Source organism: Phoca vitulina, unplaced genomic scaffold (genome assembly GCF_004348235.1).
Source record: "Phoca vitulina isolate PV1807 unplaced genomic scaffold, GSC_HSeal_1.0 scaffold11, whole genome shotgun sequence".
NCBI lineage: Eukaryota > Metazoa > Chordata > Mammalia > Carnivora > Phocidae > Phoca > Phoca vitulina.
The window spans coordinates 37,355,579-37,374,971 of record NW_022589714.1 but is presented as its reverse complement, the minus strand read 5'-3'; the positions used below and the strand labels follow the sequence as shown (position 1 = coordinate 37,374,971).

The 19,393-nt window shown below is 45.1% G+C and overlaps 1 protein-coding gene across 2 annotated transcripts in view; it reads right to left on the bottom strand.

The window, feature by feature from the left end:
- Nucleotides 1-19,393, bottom strand: part of CLIC5 (chloride intracellular channel 5) — a 154,177-nt gene that overhangs the window by 43,571 nt on the left and 91,213 nt on the right. For both annotated transcript variants that reach the window (XM_032410162.1, XM_032410163.1), the window contains exon 2: nt 510-619. In XM_032410162.1, coding sequence (XP_032266053.1) covers nt 510-619 — 110 coding nt within the window. The remainder of the gene's footprint in view (nt 1-509; nt 620-19,393) is intronic.

Genomic DNA, 19,393 nt, shown 5'->3' with positions numbered 1-19,393 from the left:
TAAAAGTGCACGAGGAACTCTCCATCCCCAGCCTATAATCCAGAACTCTCACACTAAGGAATTCTAAAAATGAGAGCAATGCAAGGGGAAATGGTCAGATGCCAACGCCCTGGAAACTCAGACTTTTACACCTGAAGTCCTGGTAGGGTCCCCCAGGATGGGGCGCTAGTACTGCTAAGTCCTGGTAGAGTCCCCCAGGATGGTACCGCTGGAATGGCTGACTCCTGGATTTTAAGACATGCATGTCCACCTCTGGGCCACTCTCAGTTGCATATCCAATATCCACTCCTTCCCCCTTTCTTGCTACTCAAACCTTGTTAATCTGGGCAGAGAAATGCTCAGTCCCAGGTGCCTCTCTTGTAATCAGGGATGGGCCCTGAGACACCGTCTGGCCAATGTGGTAAGAGCAGGAGGCTGCTGGAAGCCACAGGCAGGCTTCCGCCCTCCCTCCTGGAAAGTTCTCTGTTCGTGCAGCCAAACACATCCCTCCTTAATACAGCATTGTTTACCTTTTCAGATCCACAGTGGTGACATTGAACACAACACCTTTCAGCCAGAGGATCATAAAGAGACGCTGAGAGAAGGGGCAGTTGCCAATGCTTTCCCCATCGATTCCAGCCTAAAAGGAAGAGAAAGAACCAGAGTCCTAAATCAGCATGTGCATATTGCCAAGGAATATACGCCCAATGAAGAACTGACTAAAGCCATGACCCAGCCTAACTCCAAAGGCAGCTGCCCTATCTTATTGTCGTCTTCCTCATGTCTATGCAGGGCAATGCTTGGCACACGGTAAGGACTCAATAAATAGGTGCTGGACTGAATCTGGGTTCCCAGCATGACGATTATGTAGTCATAAGTTTCCGAAACCAGAGGACCCTAGCATCTCAGGGTAAAGGGAGACTTTCAACATCACACAGTCTAACATAAATGATGTTGGACCACCAACTTCTATACCCCCAAGTAATCACCTAGTTTATGCTTAAATATCTTCACGAACCAGTAACTTATATCTCTGGAAGTAGTCCATTCTGAGGGTAGTTCTAACAATTAGAAATGCTTTTCTTTGGCTATACCCAGGCAAACTACATTCCTCTCTAGTTAACTCTGTTCTACCCTTTTGTCTTTGCTCCATGATATATCATGAGTACAAATACCTCAGACTTTGACCCCATCTCTCTATAGCTAGACAGCAGACTCAAGATTTTAATCAACAGTCCCCTTAGTTCTGACCAGTACTTGACCTTCAATGTCAATAAGCCATCATTTGTTAAACTATCCTTTTACTCGATAAATGCAAATTCACTCAATTATGTACAAGGCACTAGAGAAAATCACACAGGGGATTCAAAAGTGCATTTAGTCAAGGAGCTTGTGGCCTGTGGGGTTGGCTGGCAGGTAGGGCAGGGACACATATATAACAATAACAGATAGCCCTATTGAGTGCTTGCATACTTCTGTTCACTAGATTTCCCTTTCTCGGGACCGTTCTCAAAATAGTGTGGCATTTTTGTTTTTGTTTTTGTTTTATCATCTGAAAGGCAAGTCTAGCTTTACTTCTGAGTGGGCTGCAGAGACATGAATTTTATAAGGAATTCATTCTCAGCAAATGCATGAACAAACAAAAATGTTGGGAAACTGATCTCTGTATACTTATTTCCACGGAGTGGTTTGTGGGCCCCTGACATGGTACTTAGAGGGAGAAATCACCCATTCACTCTAGTTCGCTGGTGGCTCCCCTGGAAACCGTGGCCCCATCAGGTGGCTGGAGTGCCTTCCTCCAACGGACAGGGGGGCCAGGGGAGTGAAGGCTCCCGGGCTTCCTGGCAAAGCTGCAAACAACCCAAACAACATCCTGGAATGGGGGCTTATTAAGATTTTTTTTAAAAGAAGGAGAAAAAAAATGCACTCCCAAAATGCAACACAGTATTTTCCCCTTTGAGGTTTGTTTTGCTGTGGCATTTGGATGGGGAGGGGCAGATGCCTCCTTTCATACATGAGAGCCTAATTGTGTGCTTATTTCTACCTTGCAAATTGCTCCCAGCAGAGGCTCAGGTTTATCACGGAAAACTGGCGCCTTTGACGGTGTTGGTTGTAGGTAATTGCTATGAAATTACAGTTATTTTACCTCTCTCCTAACTACGCCAAAAGCCCCATCCTTATTCAGGTCTCGCTTTTCCTCGGTGCTGGAGACAGACGCACTCCTGAGTAGCAGAGACACCATGGGCTCCGTTATACAAAATCTGAAATGTGGAGGCCACGTCGTGGGCGCCACACCTACCCACAGAGCTAGTTACCGATAAAGCCACACTCAGACGGGCAACTATTAATTAAATAATAGCTTGGTGCTCACTGGAGTTCATGATGTTGGCTCCCTAAGAGCTTCCCAAGAAGCACTCACTCCACAGGCACCTGGTTCCTGATCCTTTAAGACATCCTGACAAAGGAACTGTTCCCCAGGGCCCATTATAAGTGACATGGAAAGAATTAAAAAACAACCAAAAGCCACATCCACATACTGTCCCCTATTTTACCTCCGGTAGGGGCGGTGGGAGGGTGATGATAAGGGAATTGAAGGAGGAACCAGTAACATATTGGAATTCTTATTAACTGGATAGAAAATTCATATAATAACAACAACTAAAGTCTACATTGTCAGGCACTGTTTAAAATACTTCACATATATTAACTCATTTATTCCGCATGTAGTGGGATGGTATCACCCTTTTGCAAGATGTGGAAACTGAGGCACAGAGAGAGGAGATAAGCAGCCTAAGGGTCCCTGGCTTGAACACAGGTGATCTGGCTCCAGATCCTGCCGTCATGCCCAGAGTCCACCTGAAGCTCCAAACAGGTAACCTGGGGCCACAGGTCGCAGAGCTGAAGGTGACAGTGCTGGGATTGTATGCACACATCGCACCCGTCTGTCCGTGTGCACAAGGTGCAGAGGATGCTGACTTTCACAGCTCCCCACATTTTCCCTATTGCCATAAATCATGCTAGGCCCAGTAAACTATGCTCTGTCGTAAATCATGATGCTACCCAGTAAAAAAAATTGCCAAAGGAGCCATAGAATTAACATGTAAGGATTCTCAGCTTCCTCTTTCTTTTTCCTTCTTTTTTTTTTTCTCTCTTTTCTCTTTTCTTCTCCTTTCTTGTGGTAAGAACATTTAACATGAGACCTTCCCCCTTAGACATCCTGAGCGGACCCTATGTTGCTATTGACCACAGGCACGGTTGGTACGGCAGAGCTCTAGAGCTGATTCTCCTGGCTTACCTGAAACTCCATTCCCACTGAATAGCAGCTCCTCGTTGCCCCTCCCCCCAGCCCTGGAAACCACTATTCTACTCTTTGATTCTTTGAGGTTGACAATTTTAGTGACCTCATATGAATGAAATCGGGCAATATTTGTCTTTCTGTGATTGACTGAACTCATCTAGCATCATGTCCTCGAGGTTTACCCATGGTGTGGCATTTTCGGAACTTCCTTCCATGTTAAGGCTGAAGAGTATTCCACTGTGTGTATACACCACAGTTAGCTTCTTTATCCATTCACCTGTCCCTGGACACCTCTTGCCTTTCACGAACAGTGCTGCACTGAAGGGGAAAGTGCCAATATCTCTTCAAGATCCTGATTTCAGTTATTTTGGATAAATACTCAGAAGTGAGATTGCTGGATCATAAGGTAGTTCTATTTTTAGGTTTTTGAGGAACCTCCACACTGTTCTCCCCAGCGTCTACTCCAATTGCCTTCCCACCAACAGTGCACACAGGTCCCAATTTCTCTGCATCCCCAGCAATGCTTGTTGACCTTGGGCTTTATGATGATAGCCATCCTGACAGGTGTGAGGTGGTATCTCATTGTGGTTTTGATCTGCATTTCCCTGATGGTGAGTGACATTGAGATTTTTTCATAAACCTGTTGGCTGTTTACGTCTCCTTTGGAGAAATGTCTATTCAAGTCCTTGGCCCATTTTTTAATCAGGGTATTCATTTTTTTTTTTTTTTAACTATTGAGTTGTTCAGCTTCTTTCTTTCCTCCTTCACAACTCACCAGTTATGTGGCCCCAAGAAGCCCTTTGTTAAACTCATGGATTAAATGAAGAGAGCTTGTGGCAACCACTCAAAACCCCAACAGAGGTTGGCCAGGTGAGGCTCGACGGGACCCCAGGTCCTGAAAAGTGTGAGAGAAAATGTGAGGGATGGTGAAGAGGCTGGGAACAGTGAGGATTGAGGGTAAGCACACAAGCAGTGTACTAGGTTAAATAATGCCTCCCACATACACCGAATTCATGTCTTTCCAGAACCTGTAAGGGTGCCCTCATCTGGGTCTCTGCAGAGGTAATCAAGTTAAGATGAGGTCATACTGGATTAAGGTAGGTCCTAAATATGACTGATGTCCTCATAAGTAGGGAGCAATTTGGACACAGACCTCAGGAGAGAAGCTCATGTGAAGACAGAGGTAGAAACTGGAGTCCTCCCTCTACAAGCCCAGGAACACCAATGATCGCCAGAAACACCAGAAGCTAGAAGAGATGAGGAAGAGAAGCCTTCCCTAGAGCCTCTGGAGAGAGCATGGCCTTGCTGACACCTTGATGTCCAACTTCTAACCTCCAGAATAAATTTCTGCGTGTGGGAAAAACCACCCGGTTTAGGGTGATTTGTTATGCCAGCCCTCGGAAACGAATGCGAGCCAGAAAGCGTCCGAAGGAGCACGCTGGCAAACTTCCCAAGTTCACAGTCCTGCTTTGCCACAGCGCCCATGCACAAAATTGCCAGCCAGCTGTGACCCCAAAGTACTTCCCCTTTCCTAGATACAGTAAATGTATTTACTCTAAGTTATACTCTACCATACTATATCATATGCTATCGATATGATACAACTTATATAACATACAATATTGTGTATGATAGTAATAGCATAAGAGAATTATATAGGTTGTATGAATATACCTTACATTACATGCCAGGTAAGTCATATCCTATGCTATGACATACTGTCTTTCATGTAGTCTCTCCTTCTAAATGGTAAGCTTGGGTACCCCCTACACACAGGCCGCTTTTTATTTACTTTGCCCTCAGCATCAACAAGCACAGGTGCCTGAAACCTAGTTGGTACCCGTTCCTGTTTGAGCAGATGCATGTTGAGGGGAGGATGGCTATCGCTCCCTATCTACGGTTTGAGTATCTCAAAACTGTGATGTTGGCACTCTGAAGAGTGTCCTGGGGAAGAAGTTTGGGTTGTATAACACCCTATAGCTGGAGATCATGGATCTAGACCCATCTCTGCCTCTGACTCACTATGTGACCTTGAGTAGTATTGAAGTCACCTTCCTCTTTTGGCCTCTACCACCGCACTTATAAATTCCCACAATTTTGTGAGTTCAAGTGACTAATGGAGATTTAAGACAGCAATCCTCAAACATTCTGGTCTCAGAACTCTTATGTACTTTTAAAGATCGTTGAGAATCCCAAAGAACTTTTTGTATCTACTGTATTATAAATGAAAGCTAAAAAATATTTTAAATCTTTATTTACTTATTCATTTAAATACAATAATAGCAATGATAATAAATATATTGTATGTTAACATAAATAACACTCTAAAATAAAGGAAGTATATTTTTTTAAGAAAAGAAATTGAGTGAGAAGAGTGGCATTGTTTTATATTTTTGCAAAACCTTTAATGTCCGACTTAATAAAAGCTGGCTTCTGCATTCAATCTTTTGCTTTTTGGTTGAAGTATAAAAAGAAAATCTGGCCTCACTCAGATATGTAGTTGGAAAAGGGAGGAGTAATTTAATAGCTTTTTCAGGTAATCGTGGGTATTTTTCTTTAATACCGTACTGAAACTCAAGTGGTAGTTTCTTAAAACCTAGTTGGTAGGTGGAATTTGAAACCCTGTCAGCAAAGTTCTTCTGTTCCCCTAAAACCCATTCATCTATCTCACACTATGAATGGGTAATTCACCCGTGAATGATTTTTTAACATCACAAATTCGTCGTTTGGAAAACAGCATTTCACTGAGTTATGCAGCTCTCCCAAATGCTGATACATGTCATCGTACAATGTCAAAATACTTCATTCAGTAACATCACCACTGAGCTCATCAGAGAAGTTGAAGAGATGCTGTCAAGTGCATAGGGGCGGGTATCTCTTTCCCAATATCCTAATTTTCTCTTGAAAGCTTGTATTTGATCATAGGCAATAAATACTGTCCATGGTTAGCCTTGAGATGACAAGCTCATTTCATGGATTTTCCGGAAAATGTCTGGCAAATACCAAGCCTGAGAAGCCATAGTTGGTCTGCCACCTGCTCTTTCAAGTTAACAACCCTGCTTGGGCTCACCACTCAGACAGCCGTTGTACTTCGGAATGCGGCCCCACAGCTTTACGTGCACTTCCCATTTCATCAGCCAGGATGTTTAAAAGACATGTACCCAAGGGTTGAGGTTTTATTACATTATATACTTTTTTACTGCTTCATCAAGGACATTCAGAAACGAGACTGGCTTCTTTTTTTTTCTGCACGCACGTGACTCCTAGTCCTGTTTGTACACAACACTGCCTTGATTTGTGCTAAAACACCGGCAGCCTTACTCATGAAATTTCAACCCCAGGGAGAAATTACATTCCTTTGAAAAGAGTTGTGACCTCCCAGAATTCCTGAAAGGGTCTCGGGGACCCCAAGAGGTCATGAACGACATTTGAGAACTGCTGATTTAAGACACCCCGCGAAAGGACCAGGTACATAGAGCTTGGCCTCCAGACAAGAAGCAGCTGATTGACTGGCCAAGAGTGGCTTGCAGGCACCAACGTCTGGAAGAGGGAAGAATTTTTCAGAGAGGAACCAAGAAAGAATGGCGGGAAATGGACAGATGACATTTAAGCTTGACAGATCCGTGTCGTTTATCAATTTATTGCCTCTCAGCTCCGAATGCACGCTGTAGGAAATGTTCTGAGAGAATAGGGGGAAGTTCCTTTCAGCATTTCTAAAGTGAGCGTGAAGGTGTCTTTCTCAGGAGAGAGCACTGGAGGGACCCTGCAGGAGGAAGAGTCTCTTCTGCTGTCCCTGGTGTGGGCTGGGGGTCAGCCGTTTGGGTGTGAAGACAGCCAGCAGAGCCTGCCCCAGCCCCAGCCCAGAATGTGACCCCTCTCGCACCTGGCAGCCACAGCCTGGTGAGAACCATTCTGTAGCCCTCTTTTTTTTTTTTTCTTTTAAAGATTTTATTTATTTATTTGACAGAAAGAGAGACACAGCGAGAGAGGGAACACAAGCAGGGGGAGTGGGAGAGGGAGAAGCAGGCTTCCCGCCGAGCAGGGAGCCCGATGCGGGGCTCGATCCCAGGACCCCGGGATCATGACCTGAGCAGAAGGCAGACGCTTAACGACTGAGCCACCCAGGCACCCCTTTTCTGTAGCCCTCTTGACACAGAAGCCAAAGCCCCCATGTAGCCCGCACACAGCATGCCTCTGGTCAGGGTGTCCACACAGATGTGATGCCTACTTTGCAAGCCTCACGCGGCCTGAAGGCCTCCTGCTTCCGCTAACAGCTGGTTCCCTCTTATGCCTATGACACCATTGCTGACCACCTGCTCCACACCTGAGCTCTGGACAGTAGCCTATTGCTTGCCCAAACAACTCCAGACCAGCTCTGGCCTGGCCAAACCAGCGAGCTTCTCTGCTTTTTGCTGGGCTGACCGTAACTTCTCCGGTGAGATCTGAACCCCTCCATTGGCCATTCTCCTACAGCTCCAGAATTCTCATATAGGTTATGGTCACTCTTCTATCATGGTTAATACTTTATGTTAAACTTCCCCTGTTTAAACCACTGTGTGGTTTCTCTCTTGATTGGGCCCCAGAGTACTACAGATGTTTAAAATGTTTAAAATGATATTTCAAAATGCAAGATTTTTAGGCTCTTTGATTCATTTATTTTTTTTTAAAGATTTTATTCATTTATTTGACAGATAGGGAGAGAGAGAGAGACCACAAGCAGGGGGAGTGGCAGGCAGAGGGAGAAGCAGGCTCCCCACTGAGCAGGGAGCCCAACACGGGGTTCGTTCCCAGGACCCTGGGATTATGACCTGAGCCGAAGGCAGACGCCCAACCGACTGAGCCACCCAGGCGCCCCTGTTTGATTCATTTAACAACCTAGCAAGGATAAATTCTAGATGAAGTACTAGAAGACAGAAACTCCAGTTCTCTCCAGAAAGTTAATTTATGGCACATTTCAACTTTTTGTCGCTTTGGTCCATGAAAACTCTCCCCAAAGACTCAAGTGATCAGGCAATTTTTTCAAGTTTAGAAATAAAAATTCTACAATAATGGAGCTAGGACTGAACTCAAGGATGATATGGTCTAGCGCTTTCATTTTACTCGTCAGAAAACAAGCCCGGACAGGTTAAACAACTTGCCTATGTTTGCACAGCCTGGTCCCATGCCAGAATCGGGGATATAGTTCTGATTTCTGATTTGTAGCTTTCTGCCATGCTAGGCTGGTTGTTATCTTATGGGAAAGAGTGTCAAGGTGACAAAGGTCATGGGAAGAGAACTTTCTTTGGATATAAAATGACACATCTATAGAGCACGAAACTGATTCCCATTATATGAAAAAGAAAGAATTTTTCTTTATAATGACAATATTTGGATGGAGCTGCCCATTTTTTCCTTATTAGTGCGTCTTCCTTATTATGACTATTTTTTAAATACCAAATGGTCTGTAATAATTTGGTTGGTAAGCCTTCTGTTAGCATGGATAGGACTTGGTGGTTTGTGGTCCACTTGAGGTCAGGGAGCTCTACGCTTGAAGAAACAACAGCTCTTCTCTCAGCGGCCACATAAGGCTTCACTCACTGGGGTCACTCAGGCATTTTTCATTCAATGAACAGGTAACGAGTATACATTTGAGGCTGGAGACACTGTCAGCATTTATGTAAAGTAGATTATAAAGGCTGAATCAGCACTCTGTGGGTGGCTGCTTGCGCAGTGTAACATGAAGAATTCCAAGTGTAACAGGAAGAATTCCAAGGCAGGGTTCTCTAGAAATAGGACCAACAGGATGTGGGGTGCCTGGGTGGCAGAGTCGTCAGTTAAGCATCTGCCTTCGGCTCAGGTCATGATCCCGGGGTCCTGGGATCGAGACCCACATTGGGCTCCTGGCTCAGCGGGGAGTCTGCTTCCTCCTCTCTCTCTACCTCTCCCCCCACTCAAGCTCTCTCACTCGCTCTCTCTCTCTCTAAAAAGAAAAAAAGAACCAACAGGATGTGTGTATGTGGGAGTGGGTATGTGCAAAGATAGATAAATAGATAGATAGATAGATATAGATAATTATTTTAAGGGATTGGCTCACATGACTGTAGAGGCTTGGTAAGTCCATAGTAGGACATTAGGTTGGAGACTCAGGGAAGAACTGCGGGTCAAGTCCAAAGGAAGTCTGCTGATAGAATTCCCTCTTCCTCACAGGGGGTCAGTCTTTCTATTATGGCATTCATCTAATTGAATGAAGCCCACACACATTATAGAAGGTAATCTGCTTTACTCAAAGTCTACTAATTTAAATGTTAGTCTCACCCAAGAAAAAAAAACCTGTAGCGCGGCAATATCTAGAACAATGTTTGACTAAATATCTGACCACCAGAGCCCAGCCAAGTTAACACAAAAAATTAAACATCACACCAGGTAAACTTAAAAGTATTAGCTGAGACACATAACCCATCAATGCTGTGTCTGTCAACACCTTAGCTCACCAGGTGGTTTTATAAACACCTCAATATAGTTATGTAAATATCCCCTCCCAAAGGCACCTGTGGCGCCATACCCAGAAGTCTACTGTGGTCAGCGTCTGACTAAGAGAGCAGGGTCCAGTGGTGCCTTTGACCCTGAGTACTTAGGGCTCTGGTCTGATAGTGGCTTTGGACCCAAGGACGCCTACAACTTGCTGTGTTGCGTATACGGCTGTGCTTGAGGCCTCTTGGGAGTGTCCTTCAGCCTCCCCTGAGCTCTCTGTCAATCCGCACTGAGCCTGTCTTCACCTCCTGTTCCTCCACACACTCTCTAAGAGCTGCCCTTTCCCACCCAACACCAATGCTCCTTCTCCCAACCCTTCTTTCCACTCCTACGTGGCTTTTTATTTCTATTCTTTCATGTCCACACTGTTTGAATAAATGAATGGGTCTCTTTTAAACCTCTTGCCAGTCCGGCTTCTACCTCATGCTTCTTTTAAAATCATTCTCTTTCAATCACTTTCTGGGCCTAAGCAATTCTTTTTTTTTTTTTTTTTTCCTTTCTTTGTAACTTACTCCTACTTGACTTTTCTCTTGCAGTTAGAACTTTCAATTATCCTTTCTTCTTAAAACTCAGGTTTCTGCAGCCTCCCTGTCACCTGGTCCCTCTCGGCTGCTGGGCTGGCTTCATGGGCCGACTATCTGTGTGGATGCATGAGGCCCGGGGCTCAGAAGGGCCCACACTTGCCTTAATGCTCTGCTGTTGCTGTTGGCCCTGCATTTGACCCTTGTGTTCCTTGGCTGACATCCTCCTCTGCCTGACCTTTACCCCCTCAGCTAGCCGCTCTCCCCCTCCATGCTTGATGCCCTCTGGAGCACTCCTCTACTCCCAAGAACATGATTATCTTCCCTAAGTCAGCAGTAACACTGGCTCTTAGACCTAGAACATGCTATTCAACACCTGAGCTTAAAACAATAAAAGAAGGAAAAGGAAAGAGAAAGAAAGAAGAAAAGAGAACATGTGGAAATGCTAAGGAGTTGCTTGTCTCCATTCTTCCTGGTGAGTTCTGCCTCCCAGCCTCTCTCACGTCCTTCTACATTATTCTAGACTTTGCCTCATTTCAATCGAATAGTTTGCCAGTTATTAGACACCTGAGGTTTCCTTATTAGTAAAAGTCAGATAGTATTCTTTGTTATTAGTATTTTCAATACCAAATGATCTCCCTTTCTAATAAGATAGTTGAGAAGTCTTCCATTAGCATGAGTGCGACTTGGTGATTTGTTTTATTTATTTATGTATTTTATTTTATGAAACCCTGGGAACCCAAGAGGTGTTCAAGAAATATAGAGTTGATGATCCTGGTATGTCTTGCATGTTACTCTACAGTGCTTCGGGAGGCAGAATGACTCTCCTATCACAAACCTGCACCAAGCCCTGGGAGGCCCTAACCTCCAAACCTCTGCCTCTAAGTTAGGCTCTTCCTGATCCACTGGCCCCAGGTATAATAGTTAACAACTAAATTCCATTGCACTAGAAGCAGGCTTGTGTTCTTGACTTCACAGAGTTCTGTAGTACAGTATAAAGGGCAGGGTGTAGAGTCAGGCAGACGTGGGTTCAAATTCCAGCCTTGATATCAAGCAGCTGTATGTGGCAGTTTTTATTTCCCAAAGTGATTACAGCCTTATTTCCAGTTCCATATACGCTCTAGACGTGGAGTCTACATTTGTCTTCTTCTTGAAAATGGGTGGGCCTTTATGGCTGTCTCGATGAGTAGTAGAATGTCGAGTGTATGACTTCTGAGACCAGGTCATAAACAGTGATACAGATTGGGCCTGGCACGCTCTCTCTCCTTTGGGATGCCTGTCATGAGGAATCCACAGCACAAGCAGCGCCATTGTGCAGTGTTGCAATTGACAGTCCCAGATGAGTGCTCGGCTGACAGGTGGCATCATCCACCAGACGCGTGAATGAGTGCAACTTCAGATGATGCCAGCCCCCAGCCGTCGAGCTGTCCCAGATAACACCTAGTGAAGTAAAATGAGTTATCCCCACAAAGCCCTGACCAAAGTGTAAGTTCATGAGCAAAATTAATGTCTTCATCATTTAAAGCCACTAAGTTTTGGGGTGGTATGTTACCCTGCAGGTCACACACACACACACACACACACACACACAGACACACACACTTAACCTTACATTCTTTATCTGCAAATTGGGGGCAGAAATATTCACCTCACAGGGTTGTTACACAACTGAGTGGTAGTAGGTATAAAACACATGATGTTCACTTTATAAACTTACAGCTGTAGTCATTATGACCATAGAAGACAAAAATTTAGGAAGAGCTAATTAAACATCCCTGTTTGTGAAATGCTATGCCTTGGTAAAGAGTCAGTAGACCTCTCTTCGATGGCACAAAAATTCAACAATACCTTGGTGCTCAGGGCTTTGTGTGCGAAGCAATCCATTCAGTAGAGAAAGCAAACACAGGAAGAATGATGGGCGCTGTCCACTGGCTGAAAAACATCCCTAAATGAGGGCAGTGTCACACTGACTATGAGGGAGACAGGGAAAGGGATGCATTTTGGGTGAGCTGTAGGTACAATCAGAGGCGCATGCACGTCTGCTCTCTATAAGGGCACCGAGTCTCTGTGCCGAGCTATATTCTTCAACCACTGTTTTCAAGTGGCTCAGGTGCCAAAGACAAGAACTCAAGGAAGATAGATGGATGAAGGTAAGGGTCAGGTTGTGGCAGATTCCTGGCGATTTTCTACTGAAGCCCAGTAGAAACCTGTTGTGTTCTCTCGTTATCCGGAAACCTTTGCTACAAATATTTATGGGATCATCATGCTGTTCTTTTAGGCATGACTGTGGCTCTCAGTGCTTGAATCAGGAAAGCTAGAAGCTGGAATTCTCCCACATCAGAAATGTACCAAAGCATAGGAAACCAAAGAGCGATACAAATCTACAGCCTCAAATAAACAGAACTCCTTGGGGCGCCTGAGTGGCTCAGTCAGTTAAGCGTCTGCCTTTGGCTCAGGTCATGATCCCGGGGTCCTGGGATGGAGCCCCACGTCAGGCTCCCCACTCAGCAGTGAGTCTGCTTCTCCCTCTGTGCTCTCTGTCTCTCTCATTCTCTCTCTCAAGTAAATAAATAAAATCTTAAAAAAAAAAATAAACAGAACTCCTTCCCACATGGGTTTCATTTGAAGAAGATGTCTTCTCACTTAAGCCTGCCCCAGAGAATACCAGTCCTAATGGAGAAAACATGCTTTCCACTTAATTAGGCAACTGTCAAAAGTGTTGCTTTCCTCCCTTGAACTATTTTATTATTATTATTATTATTTGAGATGCTAGAGAAACTAGTTCCAGCTTTCAATCATGAATCCATTTTCCCTACATTCACAGAATGAACCTGCAAATCCTGTAATCTTCATTATCAGACAAGGGCATCTTGACATTGAACTCTGCTTCTCCCACAAACATTGGTGTTTGGGATCCTGTGATAGCAAAGATCCCTCAATTACTACTCGTCCCACCCTCTGCTTTTGTTGTCTGAATGTGGAGTTTGAGATATAGCATCTTAACATCACAAGCTGGTCTGGAAAGACTTTAGAGAACTGACAAAATCTACCATCTAGCCTCTCACTTGGGCTCAGTCACTCTCATCTACCCCAAACTCCCAAATATGACAAATGAAAAGCTTATGCCACTAACATCAAATCTGAGTCATGAGATTTATTAAATAGGTTCACTTAAACTGGGACCCTCGGGAAAATTTTTTTGCAAAATTAGTATTTTATGATATATCAGTGAAGTAGGTTTATAGAACTTGAGAAGTCTAATATTCATTTAAAAATGCCATGCCCAGGGCCTGCTCTCAGATATTCTGACTTAATTAACCTGGAGTAGGGCTCAGACCTTTTTTTTTTTTTTCCCCTCAAAACTCTCAAAAGGATTCCAATGTTCGACCGGGCCTGGCCACCTCTTGACCTAGTGGTGCTCATGGTTAGGGATATATAACAGAATCACCCAAGGGTTGTGTTAAACAAGAAAATGGACAAAAGAGGTCCCCAGGCCCACTCCAAACACACAGAGTCAGAGTCTCAGGGAGATTTCAGGTGCCCTCCTTACTCGTTTTATTCCCTATTTCCTGGTACTCCTGTCCTGGAGACACCTTCAGATCATGGCCCGCCTTCTCCCACCCCACTTCTACCACTGTTCCCCCCACTGTCAGTCCTTGCATAGGCCCTGAAAGAAGGGCACCATTTTGAGCTGTTCCGGGAATGGAGAGCACATGTTGGGTGGAAGATGTCTGGAGAACCTCAAGTCAGTGCAGAAGCAATGCCAGGAGCCTCACTTGCCAGCTAATGTCTTCAGGGCTGCACCTCTGCAGGCGGGTCCTCCCTGAAGGTGACAGGCAGCACTGTGACCAGGCCCAAGCTCTCACATGGTCATATGGGCTCAACCGTATTTCCTCTTCCCAGGCACAGTCCTCTAGCCAGCAGTGGCTAGACACTCCACAGGTCTTGGGGTAGATTCATGATATGAGTGTAAAGGCAAGAGGATTTATTCAAGCAAAACAGTGGGTGAGGACCTCAGAGCAGAAGTGACTATAGAGGCACATGTCTTGAGGCTTGATTACACAGTGTGGGGTGTTTAGGGGACCATAAGCAGGTGGTCTTGTCCTTTGCGTTGTATCAGGGAAACCCACCCAGGAATTCTCCAGTTCCCTTTCTTCCTCCAGTCTGAGGATGCCAGCTCAATCACAGACAAGGCCACAAAGCAGTCAAAAGCCTATCTTCTGGGAGTCCCTCTGTCCTCTAGGTCTGCTTTTCCTGCCATCACTAGTCCCTGACCCCTTTGGCCCCCCCTTGGCCAACATGGCGTCTTCCCCACTTCCATTTCTCAAAGCCAACTCTGAAAGCATTCGAATTTAAGGATGAATTCTGGATAATTGTTTGGCATTGATTGTGGACCAGATATAAACGGAAGGGATAGACCTCTGGTGGTAGGGGTTCAGGCATCTGCCAGGTGAGTGAGGAACTGGGAGAGAAGGAAGAATGGTAACAGTAGCCTCCCAACTTCCAACAGGAGTCTGGAAACCAGACACATGGGCTTTTCCCTATTAAATCCTATGTGAGATCCAGTCAATTCTTACCTCCGCAACTTACAGGGACGAAGCTTCTATAATGGGTGCCCAGGCCAAAGGGAAGCACTTCTTGTCACAGAGCTGCTTTAATTTCCATTTAAAATACTTTATTTAAGGGGTGCCTTGGTGGCTTAGTCGTTAAGCATCTGCCTTCTGCTCAGGTCATGATCCCAGGGTCCTGGGATCGAGCCCCGCATCGGGCTCCCTGCTCAGCCAGGAGCCTGCTTCTCCCTCTCCCACTCCCCCTGCTTGTGTTCCCTCTCTCGTTGTCTCTCTCTGTCAAATAAACAAATAAATAAATCTTTAAAAAAAAGAAAAACTCTATTTAAAATTACTTCAGGGCAGGTTGGAAAGGCAAGATTTATAAACAAAACACAGTCCTTTTTAATTAATCTGGAGGTGGGAGACTACAGGAATGTTTAACTTTGCCTTTGATATGAACGCCATGAATTTGGGACAGTTGCTTGAGGTAAGACCCTAGCCAGAATGTTTGGAGGATGTGTGGGTGAATTGAGTTCCCTGGGTAGCCCTTTAATCAAAAGAGGGGAGTGTAATAATAAGCAGAGGATTAAAAGTCCTGTGTTCCAGACCTAGTTTGGGCTCAAATAACTGTGTGATCCTGTGTAAGTAATTCTCCCCCTCCCTGAGCCTTAGTTTTGTTATTTATAAAGTGGATAAAGTAAAAAAGATATCTTGAAAGACACTCTAAAATAGAGCCAAAATGTGGCTCGGAAAAGGTAAAGTATCACTGAATCTTGTATCTGCAGCTAAGAATTCTACTGGCTGAATAGAAATCCTGTGAGCCAGCACGGATTCCAGAACCACAGATGCCAGAACCACACTGGCTCCTGGCACAGGCTCTGTGAAGGTTCCTGAGAGGGCGGGCTGGCCCTCCAACCCTGAAAGGCAGGCAGGTTTAGCTCTCCGGCAGTGGCCTTCACAGGCTCCTCCAAGGCGTTGCCTTCCCAAGATTTTCCTTTAACACTCTTCCATAGTATTCTCAGCACGTTACCTCAGAAAGCCATTGAAGAAGCTTTCCTGTTGGAAGGTTGCCCCACCCTCAGCCCAACCCAGATCGCTCAAGCCTCATCCAACTCCTTCATTTCTCAGATGAGGCCAATCAAGGTCCAGAAAATGCAGGGGACTTGTCACCTGTGGGGTAGAGTTAGCAGGAGAGTGGAGACGGTTGAAATCTCAGTCAAAATCATCCATGTAAGTAACTCAGACATAATCACTGGAGCTGTGAGCACTGAATCCTGCCAAAATTCCTCTCTGGAGGGGTTCCTACTAGCCCTGGCTTACCTGTCATTTGACTTTCTTAAAAGAGTAAAATACTGAAGTCGGAGGAGGAAAAATTCTGATTATTGTAGGATACAGAGTCTAACCAAGGTTTATTCCACTTTAATGTGGAGGATTCACTCAGGGTAAAGACAAGAAGCCAGACTCACACCAAAGGTCCTGAGGCCCCAGGGGATGTGTAGGGGGGAAGCTCCATGCTAAATCTCCACCTTCGCATGCCTCTTCTCCCCCCAGGGGATGACTGGGAGGACCCAGGGAGATCACACAGGTGACATGGGAGCACAGAACCTGGTGGAGAGCAAGCCCTCAACACACCAGGTGCCTTCACTGTGACTCTGCCCTCTGGGCCCATCCCTCTTTCCTCCTGCTCACTGCCCCCCACCACTACACTAAAAGACACAGTCTGGAGAAAGTCTTGGTTCCCACCAGCCGGTGCCTCCTATCCCACAAGCCCATCCAACTAATCCCTTTCAAGATCCCACAGAATGTCCCGTGAAGACTGGAGTCCTGGATGATTATATCTTCTGCTTTTTAAAAACAACCTCACAGCTACAGACATAGAAGCTGAGCCAGGTTTGGTGTCAAGGAGACCCTATTTCGTTTTCTCTGCCTTGAAAAAAAACTCACTTTGAGCTCGCTCCTCCCTGAGTTGTATGCTCACGCTCAGCCTGAGCTATCATTGAAAAGGAGTCTGTCTTTTGTAATCCCCGAGACCCACAGGGGAAATGAAAAGCTTTTCCAAATGGCAGACTAAGGCAGGAAATGTTCTATTTATCGTACTTCCATAAAAAAAATAAACTCACCCCAGTAATTACACCACACACGCAACAGTCCAGGCCATCACCCAGGAAGCCATAACCTGAGCTGAAGTCTGTGTTTCTATTCAGGGAGGGAATTTTTCCAAGGCCTACAATATTTTCTTTCACAAGTTCTACCATTACAGAAGACAGATTGCCCACCCTGCTTTCTGTCTGGCCAGTGGCGGTCAGGAGACGTGTGTGCTGGTCCCAGATGTCCTGCAAGATAAATATGCCCTTGAGCAAGTGACTGCCTCAGTGCGGACTTCTGCATCCTTGCCTGGGAAATGAAGGGATGACTGCATGATGTCCAACTCTGCTCCTGCTCGCTCACTCAGCAATATTATTTGGGCTCAAAAAAAGTTGGAAATGGCCTTTGCTTGTGAAGAACGGTCTATAAATTCCCCACTTCATGCCTTGGAGGAAAACCTCAAAGTGGCCATTATAAAGATACAAAACTACCCCCGAGCGACTCCAAAATAAGTGAGGTGCAAGAATTTCTCTCCTCCACGGGATCCTTTCTGTAAGTCTCAGAATTTAGCATGATGCTCTTGGGCTACTCAAATTTACAAGCACCCAAAAACCCTATTTTTGCTCCTGCATTCTAATAGTGGGATCCACAGAAAGGACCCCTCAAATTAGTCACTTGGCATATCACATGCTGTGAAGGCGTGATTCCAGCTCTAACAGAATTGCCCCATCCATAGGTTTGGAGTAGAAGTTTATGTAATGTAAGTTTATGTCATCAGTCACCAAAGCATATCATTTGTATCTCCGTTTAGTTTGAAGGCACCAAATAAAGTAGCTGCTCGTGCTTGTTAAAAATTGTACTATGGTCCTGCCCTCTAGGCCAACCCTCATCCGTGTCTACTGTTTTAAGCCCCCTTAAATAGTCACAATAGCTTCGCTTGTAAGCTCTTCCTAAGGAAGGAAGCTCGCTATTATTGGGCTACGTTTAGAATGGTTGATGCCAAACGTTGGCCTTCAAGAATAGCAGATAGATTTCTGAACTCTGTCAAATATTTAGGATCATTCCCCTTCAAATTATCTTTTGACGGAGGCTCAGGAATGGCAAAGGCGTTTCAACCTGGGCTTCATCTCTCAAGTATTGGAAGAGGATGCCAGAAGCATGACATAGAAAATTCTGAAGCCTCAACTAGGATCAGTGGGACAGAAGATCAGCGTCATTTGGTGATTACATGTATTATTTATAATGCCGACCTTAGATGGGACTCTGCAACCACTTCTCCACAGAGAACAGAGGACTGCTAAAGAGGCAGAAGAAATAGGACACAGCTAAAATGAGAAGTTAATTTCCCCATGTTCTCCCAATTAGCTCTTATCAGATCTTTTTTTTAATGGGATTCTTTCTACTAAGTCATAAAACAGATGCTGTTCTATTGTTCTCTTCCCAGTCTTGTGATAAGTTCAGGGCCAAACAAATTCATTCTAATTGTTCAAAATGTAGTTTGCATGCAAATACCACAGCCTCAGGGAAAGACCTTGGGGTTGAAGAGAAACAAGTCCTTGGAAACAAATTACTAGAAGTGGAGTGTTGAGCATCTGGGATTTTAGAGCGTCTGCAGTTATGTAACTAGCTGTGAGCAAGGCGTTTCTTCTCTCAGTCCAGTCTCCCATGGGGGGATGGTGGAGAGAGAGGTGCTTGCACTGGTCTCAAAGCTCTGTCCCTCATCTGTAACTGGGAATAACAACAGCTGCCCAGGTGCTTCCCAAATTCTCTGTGAGGCTCAAATGGGGGTAATGCACGTGCCCATGCTTTGGAAGCCTGGGGCCCACTAATACCACTGCCTGCCCAGATCCCTTCTTTCTTCATCAGTAGACTGACATTATAGCTAGAATACCACAGCTTAGGAAAATGAACATAAGCCCATTCCTCAATCAAGTCCCACCGAGAGTGTTTTCTCTCTCCAGGGTGCCTGGGTGGCTTAGTCTGTTGAGAGTCCGACTCTTGGTTTCTGCTCAGGTTATGATCTCAGGGTCGTGAGATCAAGCCCCCTGTGGGGCTCCATGCTCAGCGCAGAGTCTGCCTGAGATTCTCTCTCTCTTTCTGCCCCTCCCCCCCAATAAATAAATCTTTAAAAAAAAAAAAAAAAAGAGTGTTTTACCTCTCCCTGAGAATTCCCAGCAATGGCCCTAAGAGAAACAATTTTCTTGTTAACAGCAAATTCTAGGTCGTCTATAGCCTTGCTACTCAAAGCAGGTCCACAGCCCAGCAATATCAGCACTCCTCAGGAATGTAATCCTTGATAGAAATGGAGATTCTCAGGCCCTACCCCAGACCTACTGAATCACAGTCCGCATTTTTAACAAGATCTCTAGGTGATTTATCCCTATTGGTATTTGAGAAGGCTGGTATTCATTCAGCACCCTTGGAAGACAAAGGCCTCGTAGGGCAACAAG